Source organism: Haemorhous mexicanus, chromosome 29 (genome assembly GCF_027477595.1).
Source record: "Haemorhous mexicanus isolate bHaeMex1 chromosome 29, bHaeMex1.pri, whole genome shotgun sequence".
Lineage (NCBI taxonomy): Eukaryota > Metazoa > Chordata > Aves > Passeriformes > Fringillidae > Haemorhous > Haemorhous mexicanus.
Genome location: NC_082369.1, coordinates 3,533,835 through 3,558,767, shown reverse-complemented (window position 1 = coordinate 3,558,767; position 24,933 = coordinate 3,533,835). Strand labels below are relative to the sequence as shown.

The 24,933-nt window shown below is 58.9% G+C and overlaps 2 protein-coding genes across 2 annotated transcripts in view; both read right to left on the bottom strand.

Annotated features, from left to right (window-relative positions):
* Nucleotides 1-193: 193 nt before the first annotated feature.
* On the bottom strand, nucleotides 194-16,431 carry MYO1F (myosin IF). Its single transcript, XM_059869923.1, has 28 exons — nucleotides 16,295-16,431; nucleotides 13,024-13,161; nucleotides 11,362-11,451; nucleotides 10,590-10,684; nucleotides 9,983-10,070; nucleotides 9,690-9,779; nucleotides 9,071-9,202; nucleotides 8,418-8,552; nucleotides 8,208-8,340; nucleotides 7,685-7,881; nucleotides 7,511-7,591; nucleotides 6,865-6,951; nucleotides 6,630-6,716; nucleotides 6,108-6,275; nucleotides 5,943-6,028; nucleotides 5,547-5,628; nucleotides 5,337-5,443; nucleotides 5,015-5,113; nucleotides 4,393-4,537; nucleotides 4,180-4,294; nucleotides 3,383-3,552; nucleotides 3,115-3,260; nucleotides 2,694-2,840; nucleotides 2,466-2,614; nucleotides 2,147-2,230; nucleotides 1,863-2,055; nucleotides 672-838; nucleotides 194-595 (listed from the first exon to the last, which is right to left on the bottom strand). Exons 1-28 carry the CDS (start codon nucleotides 16,295-16,297, stop codon nucleotides 519-521), a joined length of 3,291 nt encoding a protein of 1,096 aa, XP_059725906.1. The 5' UTR covers nucleotides 16,298-16,431; the 3' UTR covers nucleotides 194-518.
* A 1,154-nt stretch (nucleotides 16,432-17,585) lies between these two features.
* ADAMTS10 (ADAM metallopeptidase with thrombospondin type 1 motif 10) overlaps nucleotides 17,586-24,933 on the bottom strand; it is a 73,770-nt gene continuing 66,422 nt past the window's right edge. The window contains exons 21-25 of the mRNA XM_059869854.1: nucleotides 24,472-24,601; nucleotides 23,203-23,407; nucleotides 22,435-22,611; nucleotides 20,672-20,828; nucleotides 17,586-19,236 (exon numbers count right to left, since the gene is read on the bottom strand). Of these exons, the coding sequence (XP_059725837.1) occupies nucleotides 19,127-19,236; nucleotides 20,672-20,828; nucleotides 22,435-22,611; nucleotides 23,203-23,407; nucleotides 24,472-24,601 (779 nt within the window). The 3' untranslated portion in view covers nucleotides 17,586-19,126. The remainder of the gene's footprint in view (nucleotides 19,237-20,671; nucleotides 20,829-22,434; nucleotides 22,612-23,202; nucleotides 23,408-24,471; nucleotides 24,602-24,933) is intronic.

The window sequence follows — 24,933 nt, the reverse complement described above, 5'->3', positions numbered from 1 at the left end:
GATCCCGAGCCACAGCGGAGCCTGGAGGTGCCTGAGCTGGAGCCTGGCAGAGCTGGTTGGTGTATTCAGCATTTTCTGGAGGGCTCATGGTGGGAGGAACGGGGCTGTCTCTGATCCGTGCCTGCCCACGTCACAGCTTTTGTCACAGCCTCAGTGGTGAAATACAACCCCCAAACTCAAAATGTGAGTCAGCTTTGCTGAGTCTGCTTATTTATGAACAACATAATTATGAACAACGGTTCTATTCATACCACGGAGCAGTTTGAGTCCCAGGCTACGAGCAAGCAGCCAAGAGCCTGTCCTTGCTGTGGGGTGCCCCCACTGAAGGGGCTGGATCCCACAGTCCGGGGAGCTCTGAGGAAACCCTCACTCTGTGCCAGCATTGCTGGGAAAACTTCACGGTTTGGAAGTTTTTGGGAAGTTTTGAAGTTGGTGGGAAAACTTCAGGTGCCCTGGCACTTTGGGCGCAGCCTCTGGAGGTGGGGTGGGAGGATGGTGACCTCCTCTTTTCCTCCAGCTCAGATCCTCTGCACATAATTCCCAGGGAAAAGCCCTTCCTTGCCGTGCAGGTGGCCTTTCCACCAGCCAGAGGCATCTGGGGAGAAGACAAACAATCAGCTGCGGTGCCAGCAGGGCAGTGAGAGGAGGCGGGCAGGGCAGGAGCCTGGTACCTTCCATCAGGATGTCAATGACGTCCCCCACGTTGAAGCTGAGCTCGTCCACGTCCTGCCCGATGTACTGGTAGAGCGCCCGGCAGCGCGGCCCCTCCGCCCTGGGCTGCGGCTTGGGGCGCCGCGCTGGGGGCGGCCGCTGGCCCACGCTGCGGCGGCGCTGCACCCTGAGCGGGGAGGGACGGGCACTGCACCGGCAGGGCACGGGGATGGCATGTGCTGCTGCCCCCTGCCCACCCTGCACCCACACACCCATGGGATGGCATGTGCTGCTGCCCCCTGCCCACCCTGCACCCACACACCCATGGGATGGCATGTGCTGCTGCCCCCTGCCCACCCTGCACCCACGCACCCATGGGATGGCATGTGCTGCTGCCCCCTGCCCACCCTGCTGTCCCCATACCCATGGGATGGCATGTGCTGCTGCCCCCACATGGGGTGGTCTGTGCCTGCAGTGGGGTGCTCCCAATTTGGGCACTGGGGGAACTGGGGCAGGATGAGCTCCCCCCCACCATCGGGTGCTCCATGCCTGCAGGTGGATTGTCACAGTTCAGGGACTGGAGGAACTGGGGCAGGATGAGCTGCCCACCCTGCACCCACACATGGGGTGCTCTGTGCCTGCAGGTGGATTGTCACAGTTCAGGGACTGAAGGAACTGTGGCAGGATGAGCTGCCCATCCTGTGCCCACCCATGGGGTGCTCTGTGCCTGTAGCACAGCTGGATGCTCCCAGTGCAGGGACTGAGAGGACTGGGGCAAGATGAGCTCCCCACCCATGGGGTGCTCTGTGCCTGCAGGTGGACTGTCACAGTTCACTGGGGGAACTGGGGCAGGATGAGCTGCACCCTCCTGCCCACCCTGCTGCCCCACCCATGGAGTGTTCAGTGCCTGCAGGTGGGTTCTCCCAGTTCAGGGACTGGGGAAACTGGGGCAGGGTAAGCTGCCCATCCTTCTGTCCCACACCAATGGCTTGCTCTGTGCCTGCAGGTGGGTTCTCCCAGTGCAGGGACTGGGAGGACTGGGATGCACAAGAGCCTAGGAGATGTGTCCTGCCAGCAAACCCAGGGCACATCCCCTGTCTCCAAGGAGGGGACACATCTGGTCCCCTCCTCAGAGGGGAAAGCGTCTTCCAGTGCTGGTGGCAGTGGGAGAGGAGGTTGGGGCAGGGACAGGGATGTGGGACAGGACCTACCCAGCTACCCCCTGGTCGGGCACGTTGAGGAAGTCCATGTTGTGCCCGGATGGGGGCCGTGCCTTGGGCTGGTTGCGGGTGGGAAGCGCCGTGGCCGGGGGGCCCCGCGTCTGCTTCTGGGGTATCTTGTAGGTGTCCCTCTGTGCCCGGCCATCCCTGCGGGCGACCTGGGGACCCCCGTTCCTGCAGGCTCCTGGAACAGCCCGTCCCAGGAGGGTGCATTATGGGGGGGCCATGCACAGCCTGCACCCCCACGTATTCCCCACCCCTAACCCCCTCCTCACCTCTGGGTGCTGGTGGGGCACTTCGTGGAGGTGCTGGACACCTGCTGCCACCTCTGCCCTGTGCTGCCCCCTTCCTTGTGGGCTCTGGGGGGACACAAGCCCCCCGTTAGGTGACAGTCCTCAGAGCCAGCTGTAGGGGCTGTCCCCCCATTTGAACCGTGTTCCCCAAAGGTCCCATCACCAGAGTAGAAATGGGGGAGACACAAACCCCACAGGGTACACCCTGCTCACCCCAATGCTCCCAGGCCTCCAGCTGTGCCCTGTGACCCCAGCGCTCCTGTGTCCCCCCTCTGCCACCCCCCAGTGCCCTGGCACTCACTGGCATTCCTGGGGAGCCCATCCCCGATGCTGACCGTAAGGGTTTTGCCTCCAGCTTTGAGGGCAGCCACGTCGCCCTGTCCTCTGACGAAGGTGACGTTGCGGGTGCCACCGCCACCCCAGCCCACCTTCTTCACCCGAAACTGTAGTCTGGGGGAGAGAGAAGCCATGAGGCTGAGGTGACAGGACCCTGTCCTGCTTTGTCACCTCTCCTGGCTTCCATCCTTACGTGTCCTTGAAGGAGAGGGGCAGCTTGGACCGTGTGAGCTCCTCGAAGCGTTTGCACAGGAGGCTGATCAGCTCCGTCTTGAAGATGGACTCCAAGAAATTGTCGGCGTCATTCTCGTGGAGGATGAAGAAGTCATCCTGCCTGGTGCTGGGGGAGCAACCAGGGGTGTCAACCCCATGAAGGCTGGTGCCAGCTGTGCTGGGGGGGATTTGGGGACCCCAGAGGGTTTGGGTCCACCCCAAGGAAATTTGGAGGGCGATTTGACTGGAAAACTCCCTGGCTTCTGCAAAGCACCCATGGGGAGCGTCCTCCTCAGGCCTGGACGCCCCATGGATGAGGGACTGGGGAGTAGTAGGGCATGGAGAGAGGGGAAGCCCAGCCATGGGGACCCCCCGTGCAGAGGCCCTGGTAAGGGACACACCTCAGCGAGACGCCGCTCACCGCCTGCAGCTCCACCTTCTTCTTGAGCACCTCCTTGATCTGCCCCTTCTCAGGCCCCTTCTTCACTTTCTCCCGCCCGATCAGGTAGAAGTACTTGGGGGTGAGAATGAAATCCCGCTTGATGGGCTGGGAAAGGGCAAGAGAAAGGGGTGAGGGGGCTTTGCTGTGAGGGCACAAACCCCACAAACACACATCCCACTCGAGGGAAGCCACCAGGAGCTGGACCAGCCCCAGGTGTGTCCCTGCACCTTGAACCTCCGGTCGTATTTGGTGATGGAGTCGGCGAAGTCGACGCGCTCCCGCTTGGCCAGGAACTGCTGCAGCTCCGGCCGCTCCTCCATGCCCAGGTAATCCCCCACGAAATTCCTGTTGATGCTATTCCTGCGCCGCTCTTTGAAGTTGTAGAGGATGCTGGCGGCTGGGAAGGACCCCAAAGAGGTGCAGGTCTGACATGGCTCTGTGCTGGTGGCTCAGAGCCCCCCAAAACATCGCATGGGTCATGGCAGCATTGTTTTATGCCATGGGAGGAATCCCAGCTGCTTGAACTTGGCTGGCTTTGAAACCCATTGCCTTCAAAAAAACCTCATGCTGTGGGAGGGAGGGATGGGTCCAGCTGTGTTCTGGGTTTTCCTCCTTGATTTTTCCTGCTTGCTTGGGAGGGTGGGAAAACCCATCATGGGGTCAGTGGCTTGTCCCATCCTTTTGCCATTGTGGGAATCAGCCTCTTCCCACAAACACTAGCTCATCCCAGCTACTCCCCTCCATCCCTGTGCAGGCCATGAAATGCAGAGTGAGAGAGCACAAGGCTCCCAGGGCTGGAAAAAGGAGCAGGAACTCTGTGCTCTCCTTTCAGAAATGACACCTGACAGCAAAGTTGTTGGGAAAAGACTCCTAACAACTCATGGGCCGGTTCCTCCATCACCTAATCACCATTAGTGCCATGATTAGGAGCCAGGCTGCTGCACTGACAGCTGGGCTGTCCCAGTGAAAAGCACCCTAAAAGGGCTTCTGGGGTGGCACTGTCCCTGTCCTTGCCCAGCCTTACCCTCCTCTCTCATCTGCTCGTATTTGCGGATGGCGATGTGCCGGCGCCAGGCCTTCTGGATCACCCGGGCGAAGCTGTCAAATTTCCTCTCCCGCATCTCCTCGAGCAGGAAGAGCTGGGAGGGACAGGCAGTGCTGAGCCAGGACACCCCAAAAACCCTCCCCAGTGATGCCCAGCCACGGGCAGTGCCCCCCAGGAGTCAGGGCCACCCACCGACTCGGGGTTCTTGACGAACACCTTGCTCCTGCCCATCTGGTACTGGTCTGGGTCCATGTTGACCGAGCGCAGGAGGTGCTGCACCCCTTGGCGCTCGTCCCCGCGCCACGACGGCCACGTCTCGGGGGTGAGGATGGCATAGCTGTGGGGAGAGAGCAGGCTCACAGAATGCCACAATAATCCCACAATAGTTCAGGTTGGAAGGGATCTTAAAGCCCATCCAGTCCTTGCCATAGCAGGGACACCTTCCACTGTCCCAGGCTGCTCCAAGTCCCAGTGTCCAACCTGGCCTTGGACATTGCCCTGCTCTGGGTACCCTGTGCCAGAGCCTCCCCACCCTCCCAGGGAACAATCCCTTCCCAATATCCCATCCATCCCTGCCCTCTGGCAGTGGAAGCCATTTTCTGTGTCCTGTCCCTCCATCCCTTGTCCCAGGTCCCTCTGCTGCTCCCTTTAGTCCCTGGAAGGGGCTCTAAGGTCTTGCCCAGGCCTTCCCTTCTCCAGGTTGAACACCCCCAGCTCTCTTCACCTGCAAAGCTGTGCCAGGGCCTCCCACACCCTCCTCTCCTCCTGAGGAGGTGCTGTGGGCTCTGCCAGCCCTGTGCCAGTGGCCACTCACCGTTGCAGGAACTTGTGGAAGAGGCGGCGGTAGGCGAACCCTGCCCGGCGCACCCGGATGTTCTCCTTCAGCCCCAGGTACTCGACCTGGTGCTTCACCCTGTGCAGCAGGGAGGGACAACGTGGGAAGATGACAGGTGGGGAGGGCACCTAAAGGTGCACCTAAAGAGGACAATGTGTCCTCACATGTTCCTTGTGCTTCCCTAAGTTAGTGGACAGCTCAGAGGGACCAGCCCAGGGCTGCAGTTTTTGGAGGAAAGCTGGTCTTGGCCACACCTCCATGGCTGGGTCCCCTTCCCTGGGCTCTGTGGGCTCCCTGTTACCTGCTCTCCTCCCAGTCCCGGGGTTTCTTGGTCTCGTTGGGTTTGATGCAGCGGATGTAGTGTGGGGTGCACTTCATGAGCGTGTTCACCAGGTCGTTGGCCTGTTTCTGGTGCAAGGATCGACATCTGTAGCATCAAAGGGGGTGGTGGGAGCACTGCCCCTGCCACTGCCCTAGAGGCAGCTGCTGCTCTGCAGCCCATTGGACACACCTTGATTTTGGAGCCCGCCGTGGTCGGCCGTCCCTTTTTGTCAGAATCAAGTTTTTCTGGGAAAAGCATCCGGATGAAACCGCTGGAAGGGAGGGGAAAGTCCCCAGGTGAGAGCTGCCAGCATGGCCTGGGCTGAGGCCAGCTGGGAAATCCTCTACTGGGGGGCTGAGTGCCTCCTCCCTGACCACCCCCAGGAGCAGGAGCAGAGCTGGTGGATGACTCCGCTCTGCCCAGCCCTGCAGCCCTGGGATGCCCCCGGTGCCCCTGGGGCCATGCAGGACTGAGCACCCCAACCCACAAAGGCAGGACCAGCCTTTCAGATCTGCGTGTTGAGGACTCTGCCCTCTTCCCCAGGCCTTTTGGGGCTCCCCAGCTCCCCAGTACAGCCAGACTCACTATTCACTGCTCTGCATGAGCTCGATCAGGTCGGTGAAAAGCACGTCCCGGTTGCGCTCACAGAAGCCGTTCACATCGTAGGACACCTGGGGACAGGAGGGGACCTCAGCTGCGGCAGGTGGGGCTGTGGGGTGCTGGCTGGGGGCTTTGGGGTGCCCTACCCACCTTGCCAGCGTAGTGGTGGATGACAAAGCCCGAGCTCCAGCTGTTGAAGTGCTCGTGGGTGCCCACAGCTGCCTGCAGCTTCTGCAGCAGGGTCTGGTCGGCGCCCTCGCCTGTGGCGTGCATGGTGGCACACACGTCATCCAGGACACTCATGATCCCAGGAGGGTTCTGCCACAAGGAAAGGGAAGCCATTTGTGTGGCAGGGCCCAATCCTGCACCTGGTCACAGCTGCTTCACACCTAGCTACAGCTTAGTGCTGGTGCCCTTGCATGGGTTCTGGAAGTGTCCAAGGCCAGGCTGGACAGGGCTTGGAGCACCCTGGGCTACTGGAAAGTGTCCCTGCCCATAGCAGGGAGATGATCTTTAAAGGTGATCTTTAAAGTTCCTTCTAATCCGAACCAATGTGGGATTCTCTGCTGCTTGGCAGGACCAGCTTTTGCTGCCTCAACAACCCACCAAGCCCCTGTCCCTGGGTGCCTCTGCTCCCCAAAAAACCTCCCCAGCAGAGGGGACCCCACTCACCAGCTTGTTCTCTATCAGGTCACACACCACCTTGTTGTTGAAGTACTGGATCTGCGTCCACTTGATCCCCTCCTGCACATACTCCTCCTGGGGAAGCACAGGGAGAGCTGGGTGGGCCCCGAGCCCCTGGGAAGTGCTGCAGACTCCCTGCTCCAGCTGTGGTGCTGGGGAGGAGGGGGGTGCAGGAATTGGGGTGCTGGCACAGCCCCACAGCCCCCAGCCCAGCCCCCTGTACCTGCTCTGCCTTCAGGGTCAGCTCGATGAAGATCTGCTGCAGCTTCTCATTCACAAAGTTAATGCAGAATTGCTCAAAGCCATTTTTCTGCATGAAAGATGGAAGAGAAAATGGTGCTGAGTTGCCCTTTGCTCACAGAATCACCGAATAATGAGATTGGAAGAGACCTCTAAGATCATCGAGTCCAACTTATGCCCTAACACCTCACCTAGACCATAGCACCAAGTGCCTTGTCCAGTCTTTTTTTAAACACATCCAGAGATGGTGATTCTACCACCTCCCTGGGAAGAGCATTCCAGTACTTTATTATTCTTTTGGTGCAAAATTTCTTCCTAATATCCAACTTGTACCTTCCCTGATGTAGCTGGAGACTGTGTCCTCTGGTTCTGTCAGTGCTGCCTGGTGGAAGAGACTGACCCCACCTGGCTCCAACCTCCCTTCAGGGAGTTGTAGAGAGCAATAAGGTCACATCTGAGCCCCCTCTTCTCCAGGCTAAACAGCCCCAGCTCCTTCAGCTCCTCTGCCTCATTGTGGGGACCCCAACCAGCAGTGCTTGGGTGCTGCTCCAGGTACCCTTCTCAGGGCCACCTGACCCTGGTGCTGTCCCTGCTGTGGGAGCAGGGTGGGACATTCCCAGCACACACACCTGGAATATCTCGAAGCCGTAGATGTCCAGCACCCCGATGCTGTACTCCTCGTACGGCTTCTGCATGGCGCGGTTGATGGACTGCGGGGACAGAGGGGACAAGCTGGCTGCAGGGCGGTGGGATTGGCCATCTCCTGGAGCAGGGGGTGACCATCCCCTCTGAGGCCCACACACCTCCACCAGGAAGTCAAAGACACGGGCGTAGAGCCCCTTGGCCAGCGCGTCCCGGGTGTAGGCTGCCTGCTCCACGTTGAGGGTGACGGTGATGGACTCGGAGCGGCCGCCCCACTTGCTGTCCATTTTCCTGCTGGTGACCTTCTCGTTGAGGCGCTCCTGGTCGACCCCCAGCAGGTAGGCAGGGAAGGCCAGGGCTGGGCAGAGCGGGGCTGGTCAGGGCTGTGTTGTCCCCACCTGGCTCCAGCCACGGTCGAAACCCTCGGCCCCATCCAAGTGTGAAGGACAGCAGTGGGACAATGACAGGGAAAAGTGACACCTCTCCCAAAGCGACCTGGCATCTGTCCCCTGGCTAATCAAGCTCTGGCCGAGCCATTTGCTTGCTGCCTCAGTTTCCCCATTCTAACCTGTGGAAGGTGCTGGTGCTGCTTCCCTCCTCTGCCAGGGGATTTGTGACACAGCCAGCTGGCCACTCATTCCCAAGGCTCCCCCACCTGTCCCCGTCAGCCCCGTGGCTACTCACAGTCAGTGTTCTCCACCCGGGCGTAGTTGCCCTCCTCCCTGAAGCTGATGTTGCCCAGGTGCAGGATCCCTGCCACGATCTGCAGCACCAGCTGCTGGTCCTCGCCGCAGATGCCGATGACCTGCATGGCATTCTGGGGGTACATGGACCCCGTGAGCTCCCATCCGGCCCCAGAGCTTTTGGGGACTCCCCTCCCTCCCAGGCACTCACCATGGTCTCATGGAAGTCGCTGCGGTCATCTGTGCCCTCCACCTGGTAGGTGTCTGTCTGGTTCAGGTAGAAGTAATAATCCGGGCTCATGATGCCCAAATTCTGCCGCTGCTCTTGGGACGCCCCTTGGATGAGCTGGGAGGGTACAGGGGCCTGTGGTCAGCCAGCTCCTGGTCCCCCCCTGCAGCCTGGTGGCTCCAGGCCACCCCCATACTGTCGCTATGATATTTTCTGAAAAATCCCTTTGCCAGGATTTTTCTCCTGAGAAGCCGAGAGGCCTCAGAAATGAAATGTAAACAATAATTATCTGCTGCTGTGGAAAGCAACAGGTGCATCTTTGATTGGTCTCATGTAGTTGTTTTTAATTAATGGCCAATCAAAGTCCAGCTGTCCTGGACTCTCTGGTCAGTCACAAGATTTTATTATCATTCCATTCTCTTCTATTCCTTGCTAGCCTTCTGATGAAATCCTTCCTTCTATTCTTTAGTATAGTTTTAATATATCATTTTCTTTTAATATAATACATATCATAAAATAATAAATCAGCCTTCTGAAACATGGAGTCAAGATTCTCATCTCTTCCCTCGTCCTGGGACCCCTGTGAACACCACCACATTTGGTGACCCCGAGTGAAGAGAAATTCCACACCATACCTGGTAGTAGATGTGGAAGTTCCGCTCGCACTCGTTCTGGCTCACCACGCGCGACTTCTCCAGCAGGAAGTTGGAGATCTTGCCCCCGTCGGGTTCTCCGCCCCGGCTGAACTGGATCTCAAAGTATTTTCCCTGCTCCAGCACAGATCCTGCTCAGAGCTGTGGCCCTGCCTCAGGGGAGTCCTCATTCCCCCCAAGCCCTTCCCCACCACAGCAGGAGCTTTGCTGGGGTGTGCAACCCCTGGCTGAAGACTTCATGGTTTATGTGGAGACCTCATTGCTGCCTCAGCTGCCCAAAAGGAGGTTGGAGCCCAGTGGGGTCAGTCTCTTCTCCCAGGTAATAGGCAACAGTGCCAGAGGAGACGGCCTCACATTGCCCCAGGGGAGGTTTAGGTTGGATATGAGGAAAAATTCCTCCACTGAAAGGGTGGTCGGGCACTGGAACAGGCTGTGGTGGAGTCACCATCCCTGGAGGGATTGAAAAGCTGGATGTGGCACCTGGGGACACCTGGGGCAGTGCTGGGGGAATGGCTGGACTTGATCTAAAGGTCAGCTTTGAACCCAGCTGCTTCAATGCTTCTGCTGCAGTGCTGACCCCTGCACCTGCCCTGGCACTTACGAAGCGGCTGGAGTTGTTGTTCCGGACAGTTTTGGCATTTCCAAAGGCTTCCAGCAGTGGGTTGGACTGCAGGATGATGTCCTTCACGTGCTGGGGACAGAGGAGGGCAGGGCTCAGCACTGCTGTGTCCCACTCCAGGCCTGGGGACAGACCTGAGGCTTTGCGTGTCCCCAGTCCTGGAGAGGGTGCTCCGTGTGCCACCACCAGCCCCATCAGGGGGATGCTGGGGACCAGGGTGGTGGGGATCAGTTGGGGGGTGAAATGATGAGTGGCAGGGGGGACAACAGACGCACCTGGACTTTCTCCCCGCCCCCAGACACTTTGGAGATGTAGCCCATGATGTATTTTGCTGCCACCGTTTTCCCAGCTCCGCTTTCTCCGCTGTGCAAAGGGCGAAGCAGAGCAGATGTGAAACGGCCCCACCAGAGCCACCCATCCCCTGGGGGGGCTTTGGGGTGGGTCCTGGAGCAGGACCAGAGGATGACAGTGAATTCTGGGGACTGTGCCATCCCCTTGGATGGGGCTGCCCAGGGGGATCAGTGTGAGCAGTGTGGCTCGGTGAGGAATGTTGAATTTCTTGTCACCAGGTTTAGAAGTGGAGGAGGGGGACTTGGGAGCCTCAGAGGGAAGTCTCTGGCCTTGCCCCACATCCTGACCATTTCCCTTGCAACACTGCCCTGCAGAGCTGCATTGCACAAGGCTCTGGGGCTCTGTCCCTGCCTGGGACACCCTGGTCACAGCCCTGCCTGGTGCTTGTGTCCCAGGGTGTCCCTCCAGACACCCCAGAGCCCAGGAGCCAACTCTTCAGCTGGGAAACCCGGGGCTGGGGAGAAGGGCTGGTGGGGACAGATGTCCCCAGGGGCAGTGACCGCCCAGCTATGGCCCAGTGTCCCCCAGTACCTGATGATGACACACTGGTTCTCCCCGTCGATCAGCATGTTCCGGTACATGTTGTCAGTCAGGGCGTAGATGTGGGGGGGATTTTCATACTGGGCCTAGCCAGGGGACAGGGACAGCGGGGCTGAGCACAGGGCAGCCCCCAGCTCCCCTCCCCAGATCCCATTCACTGCCCACAGGGGAACCAGCCCCCTCACACTGACCCTAAAAAAGGGACAAGGACAGCAGTGCTGGGCACAAACCAGCCCCCAAAATCCCCAAAATCCCCCTCACTGCCCATGTGGGAACCATCCCCTTCACACTGACCCTAAAAAAGGGACAAGGACAGCAGGGCTGGGCACAGAGCTCCCCAAATCCACATCACTCTGCCCATGTGGCAACCAGCCCCCTCACACTGACCCTAAACAAGGGACAAGGACAGCAGGGCTGGGCACAGAGCAACCCCCAGCTCCCCAAAACCCCCTCACTCCGCCCACGAGGGGATCAGCCTCTTCCCACAAACAGCAGCTCATTAGCAGCGAGTCTGGTGATTTCTAACCCCCCCTCCTCCTTGGGAAGGGCTGGGGCAGAGCCACTCTCTGCATTTGACCATCTTTGGGTTTCTTTAGTTTGCGATTCTGAGCCGAATTCCCCAGGACTTGCTGCTGGATCTCTTGTTGGGAGCACTGACCCCTGCAGCAGCCGAGGGGCTGTGCAGGATGGGGACCCTCAGGGGACGCCCCTGGGGCGGATGTTGCACAGATTTAACCCCCGATTGCCCGCGGGGCAGCCTCACCGCGCCCTGGTACATCTCGATCTCGCGGTCGGTGAAATACGGCATCTGCTTGAAGGGGTTCACGGAGATCAGCACGGGCCCGATGTAGGTCTGGGCAGCAGGTCAAGGGCCGTGTGTCCCTTCCTGTGTCCCCCCTTCCCACTGCCCCCTCCCACCCCGGGGACAGGAAGGTGGTTATGAGGTCCCTGGCACATCCAGGGATGCCACGAGGGTGGCATTTCCCGCCTGGCACAGGCAGAGCTGCCCTGGTGCCGTGACTTGGGGCACTCCCAGAGCTCCCTCAGGCCCTGCAGTGTGGTGGGTGCAGGAGCATCCCCTCAGCTCCCTGCTCTGGCTCCAAAACTTCTCCAGCATCCCTGGAATCCGCCCTCTGCTCACCCTCCACGTGGGGCTTTTCCAGCAGGAGCCCATCCTGGTTTTACATCCAGGGAAACTGAGGCATGAAGAGGAAAGGAACCGTGGCTCCTGCCTTTCCCTGCCCACCCTGCTGCCTTTCCTGCAGCATCCCTGAGTCACCCAGTGCGGGCAGAGCATGGAAAAGCAGGGAATTGCAGCGGGATGGGGGTGAGCCCGCAGCTGGGTGAGGAGATGGAGAGTGGGGATGGAGCAGATGGGGCTATCCAAGCCTTTGATATCCTATTTGTGTCCCAAACAGGGGGAGAGCGGCCAGAGGGCAGGAAGAGGGAGCTTTTCTGGGAAATGCAGAAGCTTGGGATGTTGAGTCATGACTGGACAGAGCCCTGCGTGCGGCAGCACAGCAAAAAAGGAAGGGAGAGGTTGCGTGGGGTATTTTTCCCCTCCAAAAAACAAAATCAAAAACCCCAAAAAAGCCAACCCCACACGCATGTAAAGCCCCAGGGCTGCGGGGGGAGGTGGCTGAGTCACAGCCGGGACAGCACTGCCTTGTAAGGACAGGGCCACATCCCCACATGCAGGGGAAATGCAGCGGCGTGGGCAGCAGCCTCAGCCCCGCTGCCACCCCGGCGAGCCCTGCTGCGCCCGGCTGTGCCCCTCGGGGCCCTGCTCCTTGTCCCCAGCAGGGACAGCCACCCCAGGGCACCGAGCTGGCCACGTCCCCAGGCAGGTGTGGGGTGAGCAGGGCTTGGCGACACGTCCCCGTCGTCCTGCAGAGCTGTGGTGCCCGGCAGTGCCAGCTCGGCTGGAGCAGCTCCGTGTCCCCTGCGCTGGCACGGTGTCCCCTGTGTGCTGGCACCGCTGGGGACCAGGGGTGGCACCTCCTCCCGCACCTGCAGGGATGTTCCTGCTCCATCCAGGGTTTGCCTGGATTTGGGCGAGTTCAGAGCAGCCAGGACACACTGTGGGCATCGCTGGGGGTGGGTGACAGCAGCAGGGGACAACGTCACTGCTGCCACCTCGGGCAGGGGGGTGGCAGGACACACCACGGCGGTGTGCAGGAGCAGGGGGAGGTGAGGCTGAGGGGCTTTGTGGCTGCAAAGGAAGGAGCAAAGTGGGTCCTGCAGCATGGCAGGAGCGGGGGTTTGGTTGCTGTGTCTGTGCCAAGCGCAGCTCAGCTCGGGAACGGCGACATTCCCGCAGATCTGTCCCCGCAGGGCAGGGACACGCTGTCCCATGTGCTGACAAAGCCTTGGAGCCCATCCCTACCGCTCCCTGTGCCTGTCCCCGCTGCCTGGGGAAGGATACAAAGATGAAATCGTCCATGAAACGCTTCTTGAGGTTCTCCACGATGGCGTCCTCGGAGATCTTGGACAGCAGCACCATGTCGTCCACGCCGCTCTGCTTGACATTGTGGCTCTGCCAGTGGAAGCGCTCCTTGCTGCCCTGAGGGGACAACGGGGACACAGCGGCTGTGCCGGGGCCACATCCGGCCACCAGGGCTGGCTCTGACCCCCCGAGCTGCCGCAGCCCTGCCTGGCTCAGCCCTCACCCCAAACCGGGGTTTGACCCAGCAGATCCCAAAATTCAGAGCACTGGGGTTTGTCCCAGCCCCCCGGAGCCCTCCTCGCCTCCTGGCACCCTCAGAGGAGCAGACAGGACCTGCCCCAGCCCCTGCTCCTCCCCAGGGCTAGTGAAGGACTTTTGTTGATGCACAGACAGATTGTGAGCCAGAGCAAGGCAGGGGAAGGGTGGTGGTGGCATCCTCTGCACCTCCACATCCTCCTCGCACCCTGTGCCCCTGCTCCCCTTCCTCCTGCCCAGGGAGATGCCAGCAGCCTCTGCCAGCTGTGCCCAGCTGTGCCCAGCTCTGTGCCCCGGGGGCTGTGGGGCAGCAGCAGGGCTGGGCTGTGATTTCAGCCTCGTGGGGTAAACAAGGGAGATATGAGAGAGGATTTCATCGTGCAAAAACCACCCAGGGCCTCCCCCCTTGCCCTCAATGGCCCCACAGACAGGCTGGGCACAGCTGTGGTGGCCGTCCCCAGGAGGGGACACCCCGTCAGGACCGGGCTGAGGCCCCTCCTTCCCCAGCCCCGCGGTTCCTCTTTCACCCCCCAAGCTCCTGTCACCGATTTCACTTCTCCCCCATTCGCCCTGGCCTCTTACTCTTTCCATTTCCCTTTTCTTCTCCTCTTCCCCTTTTTCTTGATTTCCCTGCAGGCTCTCAAGATTTCATGGCCCTGCATCCCGACACCTTTGCAGGCTCCTGGCAGCCTCTGATTGTCACCAGGTGTCCCCAGCCCCCCACAGCCACCCTGGAGTGTCTGTCACTGGGCTCTGCAGCCCCAAACATTCCCTGTGCCCCCTCTCCAAAGCCCAAATGCCAGCCAAGCCCACGTAGCTGCTGCAGGGGCTTTTTGGTGTTGTCCCACCACCTTTTTTGGGGTCTGTTCAGGGGGTCCAGGGCTGCTCTTGCAGCCTGAAATCACCCAGGGAGCTTCTCCTCTTCCTTTTCAAGGCCTTTTTCTTGCCTTCATCCTAATATCCCCTAGGAAATCCAGCTGGAAGAGCACAGGCAGGCTCAGGCAGCCTCTCCAGGTCACTGTGGTGTCACCCAGGGAGCTGCCAGGGACCCCGGGGGCTGCCCAGCTTCACCCCAAACCCTGAGCTTCAGGATGAGCAGAGTGGCAAGAGCCCATGGACAGCCAAAGCCCAGTGCCCTGTCCCACCACCCCAAACCTGCTGGCACAGCCACCCTGGGCTGCTGGTGGAGGCCAAATCAAGGCAAAAGGAGAATTTCCTGTTCTGAGAGCTCAAAGGTTTTGAGCTGACACCCAGAGATTCTCTGTCAGCTACTCAGAGGTGTCAGTGGTGAGTGTGTCTTCACCTCTTCCTCTGGGCCAGCTCAGGGGCTTTCCTGGCTCTTCTGGGGCACCTGGTGCAGCCCAGCTGGGAGGAAAACACCAGCTCACAGCGGGGAAATGAAGGGTTTGTCATGATCTGCAGAGCTCTGGGTGCTCCTGCCTTCCCTGAGCCTGTCACAGGGGGTTTGCAGGGCCGGGGCTCACTAAAAAATCAGAGTAAAGTCAGGATGAAGGGGAATTAGGATCCCTTAAAGCTCTGGTGTTGCCCGAGCTCGGTGCCCAGAGAGCTGCCGTGGGACATAGGTGACATCTGCAGCTGCAGGTGACATCCCTGTGGGGACTGGGAGCACAAGTTAATTTGCTTCCAGAGGTTTGGGGCAGCAATTTCTCCATCCCCTGCTCTGTCCAGTCCCCTCTGCCCAGTCCCCTCCCCTGCTCCAGGGAAGGGCACCTGCACCAAGCCATTCCACCCTCCTGCCAAGCAGGGAGAAGCTTTTGTCCCCCCTCCACCTTCCAGGTGCCCTTTGCAGCCCCTGTGCATGAGGGACTCTGCTCCAAAGGGGGCAGGTGACACACGAGGAGCCCCTCAGCACCCCCAGCTGTGGGATGGGCACTCCCCCACCCCTGTGCCCGGGGCCAGCATGCTCCTGGCACTCAGATAGGATCTCGGGGCAGGGAAGGGAGCAGCCCTGTAGCAGCACTTTGAAAACATCGTGTTTCCTTTCAAAGCTGTGTGCTAAACCACAACAGAGCCCTGCAGGCCCGAGCAGGGAGTGGATGCAGCCCAAAGTGGCACCAAGCCCAGAAGCATAAAAACCTCCAAAACCAGCGGACGCCTGAGGGGAGCAGCAGGTCTGTCACACCTCTGTCACAGGCAGGCCCTGGCAGGGCTGGGATGGGGATGGGGCTGGCAGGGCTCAGGGCCATGGCTGCAGAGTCCTTTGGTCCTCCAGGAAGCCACAGAACAGCTTCAGGTGGTGGAGGAGGGGACAGTGGAAGTGTCCTTGGGGACAGCATCTGAGCAGCTTCTCGGAGGTGATAGCCACAAGTGTGGGTGGCAGAAGTTTCAGTTTCAGCCTGGCCACTGTCCCCTTCCTGTCTGGGTGGAAATAGCTGGGACACATCAGCCCGAGGGATGCAGGAAGCAGAGCTGAGAGCTGTGGCAGCTCCTCACCCCAAGTCTGAGCATCTTCCTGATTCTGAGCCCTTTCACCTTCCTCTTCTGCCTCCACAGCAACTTCCAGAAGTGGCTGCTGCCCTCCCTGCAGCCCTGTCCCCTGACCACAGGCACCAGCACCCAGAGGGTCCCTCTCCGCCTGGGGGATGTGTCTGCCACCCCCACCCCACCCTCTGCCCCACCAGCACCACCAGAAACCAGCACCACCAGTGGGGACACACATTTGTCCCGTGGGTACCACAGCAGGGACAGCAAGCCCCAAACCTCTGTGTGGCAGCACAGACCCATCCCCTGGCGCTCCCCACCCTGTCCTGGGGGTCACCAGCCCCCTGCACCCCACCCATGGCCCCCCCAGCCCTGTCCCCAAGCTGGGGAGCACTGTCCCCTCTCCAGCAGGGACATGGGGCAGCTCCCAGAGCAGCCAGGGGCCAGGTTGGGTGTGGGGAGGGCAGGGCTGAGGTGGCCCTGAGGTGGCAGCAGTAGGAGGTGACATCTGGGGAGCCCGAGGGGAGCAGGGTGGGGCCCAGCTGGCACTCACCATGATGTCCCTGTGTCCCTCCCCAGCCAGGTGCTCTTGGCTCCTGTCACCGACAGCCCGGGGCCATCACAGAGCACTCGGATTTTGTCTTTCTGCTGTAACAACGATAGTGACGAATTCTCTTTCCCTCCCACTTCCTCATTTTGCACCCTTCCTGGGGGTGGGGAGGACAACGGCAGCTTTGCTACCAGGGACTTGGGGGTGGCCCTGCCCAGGGTGTCCCCACCTCTGCTGCTGCTGCTGGGTGAGGGACAGGATGCAGGACAGAGCCCAGCAGGGATGCTCAGAGCCTCGGTGACCTCTCCCCTCACCCTGCAGTGACAGCTGGATGTCACCTGTCCAGTGGTGGTCAGTCAGTGCTTGGAGGTGATTTTAGGAACGAGATGGTTTTGGCTGCTTATTTTTTGTTGTTATTTTATGGGGTTTTTTTCCCACCCCACTTGAGGTGCAGAGAAGAGTGAGGTCACTCCAGGAAACTCAGGCCTGAGACAGTTCTTGGCCACCCTGTCCCAGCAGAGTTACAGGATGGATTGGGTTAAAACGGACCTCAAAGCCCACCCAGTGCCACCCCTGCCATGGCAGGGACACCTCCACTGTCCCAGGCTGCTCCCAGCCCTGTCCAGCCTGGCCTTGGGCACTGCCAGGGATCCAGGGGCAGCCCCAGCTGCTCTGGGCACCCTGGGCCAGGGCCTGCCCACCCTCCCAGGGAACAATTCCTGCCCAAGATCCCATCCAGCCCTGCCCTCTGGCAGTGGGAGCCATTCCCTGGGTCCTGTCCCTCCAGGCCTTGTCCCCAGTCCCTCTCCAGCTCTCCTGGAGCCCCTTCAGGCCCTGCCAGGGGCTCTGAGCTCTCCCTGGAGCCTTCTCTTGTCCAGGGGAGCACCCCCAGCTCTCCCAGCCTGGCTCCAGAGCAGAGAGGCTGCAGCCCTTGCAGCATCTCTGTGGTCTCCTCTGGCCTGGCTCCAGCAGCTCCACGTCCTCCTGCTGCTGTTGCCCAGGGCTGGGGCAGCTCTGCAGGTGGGGTCTCACCTGAGTGGGGCAGAATCCCACCCTCCCCTCCTGGCCCAGCCCAGCACCACCAGCACTGGGGGGGTCTCTGTGCCATGGGGGAAGTTCTTCCTCCACATCCTAATGCAGCTCTGGGTGAATCCCCACCTCTCCCCCCTGGTCTGCTTCCTAGGGAAATCCCTCCCCTGCTTCCAAACCCCTTGATTTGGGGTGAATTATGGTGCTGAGGGTGCCCAAACCCAACCCCAGGCTGGAGGAACACCAGTGGGAGCAGAGGCTGTGCCCGGGATCGTAGCTACTCCTTTATTATAATTCATGCCTTACGTCGCTCCTCCTCAGAGTTAGTATGTTAAACATTGGTCAGTAGGATATATATCGATATAAAAATGGTGAAAACACCCCCTCCCCTCACCCAAAACCATCAGAACGGAGCATGGCACCAGGAAGGAAGAGAAACGAGGTTTGCTGAGCACCAGAGAAGCTGCGACCGGCCGAGGAGCAGGTGGACACAAAAACGGAGCTGGGAGAGGAGCACACGGGGGCTCTGCTTGGGGGGAAGGGGACTGTCCCCGCCCTGCACCACAGGGATGGCCCCAGGGGAACAAAACACAGCTTTGGACAAAGGTTTCCCATCGCTGTGATGTGGAAAGGCCTGAAAATAATCATCATAATTACAATTACAATGCCAACAAAAAGCACAAGCTTTGGAGAGTGGAAGTCAGGTCTCCTCCACAGGCTGCCCGTGGAGGAGCTGGCCCAGGTTTGGCCACCAGGTGACCTGGAGGAATTTCAAACCTGCTCTTTTCCCATCTCTGGAGGCCTCTTGTGGGTAGAGGGGTGTGTGGCACTGGGACTGGCACCTCGAGGCCATGGCCACACGTGGCCAGGCTGCCTTTGGAGGCAAAGCACCTTTGGAGGCAAAGCACCTTTGGAAGTCAAGCACCTTTGGAAGTGAGGATGAGGCTGTCTCTGGGGTGCCAGGCCCTGGGGACACTGTGCCAGGCCCATTCGTGTCCTGCACCCTCCTGTGCTGCTCTCCCTGAGCCTGGCACAGCCTGGATGCCCATGCAGTGACTGCAGCCCCCAGCACGCCTCTGTCCCCAGCTCAGCTCGTGCTTCAAGGGGTAAAATCTGGTCCTAAAAGTGACAAGGGCAACAGGGGAACAGCCCAATCCAAGCTGGTGGCTATGGGAGTTTGGAGAACCCCCTCTCCCAGTTGAACTGAGGGCGTCACCCTCTGCTCCCAGGGTGGCCTGATCCCAGTCCCGAGGTGACAGGGTGCAAACCAAGGGACAAAATCCCTGCTCCAGCCCCACTCCCCACAGCAGCTCCTCTTCACCCATCATCCAGGAGCCACAAGCCATGCTGGCCACCCCAGGCACCTGAACCCTCCTCCCTGGCTCCCCTGGGGTCCCAAGGGAAGGGCAGCAGCCCCTGGAGTGCCCAAGCCCCATGATGGTGCCCTGGGGACACGGAGCAGGATGAGGCAGGAGTGGGGCGAGCGGCGCCGCCTCCCCCAGCGGGACCTGGCTCCGCTACGAATAAATAACAACATCAGAATTTCAAGTAAAGTCCCTGCTCTGCCCAGCTCCCCCCTCTCCCAGTGCTCATCCAGCTGGGGCTGCAGTGGTTGAACTGGGAACCTGCCTCTGTCAAGCTCGGGGGCCAAGGGGGTCTGTGGGGGACGGGTTTGGGTGACGCCCGTGGGAGCGTGACCGGAGTCTGTGCGGGAGCCAGGGGAGGCTCCTGGGGAGGGCAGGGCCCTCCAGTGAAGCTTTGGCCTTCCAGTTTTGCCACGGGGGTCCCGCTGTGTCCCGCTGTGTCCTAGTGGCCCTGGCAGGTTTTACAGCACATCTGTCGGAAGTAGGTCCGGCTGCAGAACTTGAACTTGAGGACCAGTGGGCAGTAGGCCACCTTGTTCACATCCTTGCACTCTGCAGGGGACACAGAGGGGGGAGCAGGGTCACAGCCACGTAGCCACATTGCTCTTCACAGAGGTAAGCAAGACACAATTCTTCCCAAGAATATTTCTGGGTTTCTCATTCTCTGAAACTCAGAGAAAGGTAAAACAATTCTTGTCATTTGCTGTGCCTATGTTTGTGCTAAAGCAGAATGCAATGTGGAGATTGTTTACCCAGAGTGATGGTGTTTTGTTTCCTTGGCCTGTCAGGGTCACGTGTGTGTTTGTGTGTGTGTGTGTGTGTGTGTCAGGATTGTGGGCTGACAGTCACGAGATTCTGGGCAGTGTGTGCAGGGTTGAGTGCTTGGCAGATTCACTTTAGATGTAATGCAATATAGTATAGAATAATGTAGTATAATAAAGTAATTAATTATCCTTCTGATAAGATGGAGTCAGATCATCATTTCTGTCCCCTTTGTCGGGGGTTCCCTGCAAATTCAATGAGTGGTGACCCCGACGTGATCAGAACACGCAGCTTTCTGATCTGGAGTCAGATGCATCATTTTCTCTCCCCTCGTTGGCAGTTCCCTGAAGATACGATACAGCCAGGCTGAGGAGATCCTGGGGGGGTTTTGCCAGGGAGCTGAAGATGCAGCTGTGATGAAGAAGCTGCTGAGGACCTCACTAATGGAAACCTCCCTTTGCCAGGGTGCAGTTCCTGCATTTCTCAAGGTGGAATTCCTTCATTTCTCGGGGTCATGGCCCACCAGGTTGGCCTGGGACCAGAAGGGACCGGAGGGGACCAGAGCCACAGAATGGCCACATTTTCAACAGAATGGTTAGGGTTGGAATGGTCCTTAAAACCCATCCACTGCCACCCTGCCATGGGCCGGGACACCTCCCACTATCCCAGGGTGCTCCAAACCCCATCCAACCCAGCCTTGGACACTTCCAGGATGGGGTCTCCCCACCCTGGAGCCCAACTCAAGCTGCCATGTCCCTCTCCCCAGTGGCACACGTGTCCCCTCCACAGAGACCCCCTCCTGTACTCCTGGCACTACACCCCATGGACCAAGTGATCCATGCTGTGTGTAGGGGCTGAGCTCGGATGCTGGGCTGCTTTGGGGGAACGTCTGGGCCTCTGCTTGGCTCTGAGGAGCTCTGGGGTCTCTACACAGTCCCACCCCACACTCAGCCATGTAAGAGGTGTGTCAGGCAGTGCCAGGGCAAAGAACCTGGGTGCCATCTTCAGCTGGGCACAGGTATGGGTGGAAGGACCGTACAGATCAAATTTTCCCACTCCTGTCATGGTCAGGGACACCTCCCACTATTCCAGGGTGCCCCAAGCCCCAGTGTCCACCCTGGACACTTCCAGGCATGGGGTCTCCCCACCCTAGAGCTGGTGCTGTACTGGCTCCAATGTCCCTGTCCCCAGTGAGACAGGTGTCCCCTCTGCAGAGCCCCCTCACCTTCAGGGTTGTCCGTGGGCCCCGACTCGCACTTGGTCTCGCACTGCTGCATCCCGGGGGGCTGCAGGGCCTCCACGCAGTCCATGGACGGCTGCCCGGTGTGGGCCAGGCACTGGACGGATCTCCTCTGCTGGCCGAGGCCACACTGGGCAGAGCACTGTGGGGACAGCACACAGAGCACCGTGGGGACAGCACGCAGAGCACTGCGGGGACAGCACCCAGAGCACTGCGGGGACAGCATGCAGAGCACCGCGGGGACAGCACGCAGAGCACCGCGGGGACAGCACACAGAGCACTGCGGGGACAGCACACAGAGCACGGTGGGGACAGCACACAGAGCACCGTGGGGACAGCACACAGAGCACCGCGGGGACAGCACGCAGAGCACGGTGGGGACAGCACACAGAGCACCGCGGGGACAGCACACAGAGCACTTCAGGGACAGCACACAGAGCACCGCGGGGACAGCACACAGAGCACTGCAGGGACAGCACACAGAGCACCGCGGGGACAGCACACAGAGCACTGCAGGGACAGCACACAGAGCACCGCGGGGACAGCACACAGAGCACCGCGGGGACAGCACCCAGAGCACCGCGGGGACAGCACCCAGAGCACCGTGGGGACAGCACACAGAGCACCGCGGGGACAGCACCCAGAGCACCGCGGGGACAGCACCCAGAGCACCGCGGGGACAGCACACAGAGCACCGCGGGGACAGCACACAGAGCACCGCGGGGACAGCACGCAGAGCACCGCGGGGACAGCACACGGGAGCTGCCATGGCCACCACAGCTTTAGGGAGGTGACAGGAGCAGGCACAGGGGGCTTAGGGGGTGCAAAGGGTGCTGGAGGGGGTTGTTCCTTCCTGGCATGAGTGAGTGCTGTGGCCCCGCATCCCAAAAAAGCTTGGTTAGGTTCTGCAGGGCTCGGGGAGGATCCCACATCCAGCCCTAAATCCCTGGCCTTTCCCAGGCCTCCTGCACCCCCATGTCACCCTGCAGCTTGAGGGGTGCTCAGGGCAGGGAGTGTGGCCTCAGCTCCCTTCACAGAGAGCAGCAGGCACAATTTCCCAAGGATTTGTCCTGGGAAAAGCAAAGAGAAACCTCAGAGAAGAAGAGAAAACAATTCTTATCTCTACTTGCTGCTCCTGTTTTTGCACATGTGGAATGTGTTACAGAGATGTTTACCCAAAGTGATTTAGTTAACTGGACAATGGTGAAAGTTGTTTTGAGTGATCAGCCAATCACTCAAAGCCGTGTCCTGGCTGTCTCAGACAGTCACAGGTTTTTCTTTAGCATAGTATCTCTTTAGAATTGTTTAATACAGTATTAGTGTGATATAGTACAGTTTTAATAAGACAATTGTTCAGCCTTCTGAATCATAGAGTCAGATGCCAATCATTCCCTATGCTGGGGGCTCCCTGAGTTTGATACAGGGAGGACTGCCAGGGTCACCCCACTAGGCTCTGGGGGGGATCAGCAGTGGCCCTGCTTGGCAGTAGGGCCAGCTCACCCCAGCTGACACCCAGCCACCCCCAGCTGACCCCCAGTCACCTTCAATGACTTCTGTGGGGTCCTGCCAGGCCTGGGACACCCCAGGGTCACCATCCCAAACGAGCCAAAAAGGGGGCAGAGAACACTGCCATGGGTCCCTGGATAGTTGTGGTGGCCACCCAGGCTCCTGCTGGCCCATGAAGGTCAGGATTTGAAGGGCTGGGGAGGCTCCTCCTGCAATGCCCCCGTGGGGAGGGCTGTCCCTACCTCTCCCCACTCGCCGGTGACCCAGCGGGGCGGGGGACAGCGTCGCAGGTTGCACCTCATGCTGGTGGGGGGCTTGGTGGCCTCGTGGCACTGGGAGGTGGGCAGGGTCACGCTGTGGTCGCCACTCTTGCACAGCACGATGCGGTGGCGGAAGCCGGGCCCGCAGCTCGGGGTGCACTGCAGGGACAGGGGGCACGGTCAAGGAGGGGACAGAGGCAGCTCTGGCTCCTGCCCTGCTGCTCCCACCTCTCCTGGCTCCTGAGCTACCACACTGTCACACTGGGCTCTCCATGGCTGTCACTGGTGATTGGCACTGTGCTCCTGGAGCAGTGTCCTCAGAGAGGGGAGAGACAGTGTCAATCACAGGATCAGAATATCCTGAGCTGGATCCCCCAGGGATGATCAGCCCAGCCCCTGTCCCTGCACAGCCACCCCAACACCCCCACCCTGAGCAGCCCTGAGAGCTCCTGGAGCTCTGGCAGCCTTGGGACCATTCCCTGGGGAGCCTGGGCAGTGCCCAGCACCCTCGGGGGGAAGAACCTTGCCCTGAGCTCCATGCCAAGCCCTGGCCCAGCTCCAGCCCTTCCTGGCCTCCTGTCCCTGTCCTTGTCCCAGAGCTCAGCCCCTGGCCCTGTGCCTCCCCTGGGGAGGAGCTGCAGCCCCCCAGGAGCCTCCCCTCAGTCTCCTGTGCTCCAGCTGAAGGAGCCAAGTGCCCTCAGCTGCTCCTCAGCCCCTTCCCCAGCTCCGTGTCCCTCCTTTGGCACTTGCCTCTGACCAGTCCAGTGCCACCCACTCGGGAGGACACGTTTGGTTGTTGCAGGGCTCCAGCATCTTAGGCCGTGGCTGGGTGCAGGAGGCATCATCCAGGGTTTTCTCCTCGCTGGCAGAGATCTTCCTCTTGCAGAAGACGCTGCGGGTCCGGACGCCCTCGTTGCAGCTGCGGCTGCACTCGGACCAGTTCCCAATGGCCCAGCTGGAGATGGGGCAACAGCAGAGCTGGGCTGGGCTGGGCTGGGCTGGGCTGGTCCCCACTGCCCTGCACACAGCCCTGGCCCTTCTGCAGCCACAGCCTCCCAGGCAGCTCTGGCTGAAGCACTGAGTCTCTGCCCATCTGCCCTTCCCCTTCAGGAGACGAGCCAGGGAGGGGCTGGCACAATTCCTCAGGGACTCACTGAATATCTGGGACACAGAGGAGAAACCCCCACCCCACTCCCCAGCAGAGCTGCAGTGTCACCAGTGGGGACTGTGACTTGGGGATGGCAGCCAGGGGGGAATTTCACTCTCTGCCACCCTGGTTTTCACCCTGGCTCCTTGCCCAGGCTCCAGGTATGTTGGAGTAAGTCTTTCTTTGACTTAGAGGTGGGGGTAACTGACAGGCATTTGAAAAATGTAAATTTAAAATATTAAATTTAAATATTTAATTTTAAAATTTAAATTTAAACATTACATTTTTAAATTTAAATTAAAAAATAATTTAAAATTAAATTAATTTAATTTAAATTTTTTTTTCTATTTTTAGTCTCATGTGAAGGGTGAGACAATATAGATGTTATAATTTATGCTATTTTAGTTAGACACTAACTATTTCTATAAGTGTTTCTTGGCTTATCAGTTTTTGCTACACTATGTTGCAAATGCTTTAAAGCTAGTATTATCTAAAATGTATTCAATCTCATTAATAATATATACTATAGTAAATAATAGTATAATATATAAAATTATATTTGGTATTATAATCAAATTTGATATATTTGATTATAATATTATGCTAATATTATTATCTAAAATTATCTAGAGCTATTATTATCTAAAATTACTCTTCATGGGTCTGTCTTTCATAGTTCTATTTCTCCAAAGAAATGTTTATCTCCTAAATCAAAATTTCTTATCTCAAATTTTCAATACAAATCCATACTATATAAACTTTCTGTTAAACTTTAAAATGTAACAGAAAAAATGAAATAATAATAATAATAATAATAATAATAATAATAATAATAATAAAAAACCAGATTCATTTCCCCCACTGGTACTCACGCCGGGGGACAGGGCTCGGTGTTGCAGCTCCTCTGTCGCTCGGGGACTTTGGTGTCAGCGCTGCAGAAGTGGTTGGGGACAGTTGAGCCATCAGAGAGCTTCCTGCACACCACAGACTGGATCTGGCTGCCTGCCCAGGGAAAAGAGGGAAGGGGGAAAGGGAGGAGGAGGCTGAAGCTGTGATGCCTCAGGTTTGAGCTTTTCTATTTTCAGACTCTGTGCTGCTTTAGTGGGTGGGTCTGAGCCTCGTATCACGGGATGGTGAGCTCTGTGCACAGAGCAGGGAGACAAAACAATTCCTGCTCCAGCTGGGGACCAAGGACAAATGATCCAAATCTCAGGCCAAGAGCACAAACCCCGTGGGCTGGAGAGAGAAAAACAAGCAGGGTGGAACTTTGTAACCTAAAGCTGTAATTGGACAATTAACTCCAATATGCTAATAGACCAAAATTTATAAAAGTG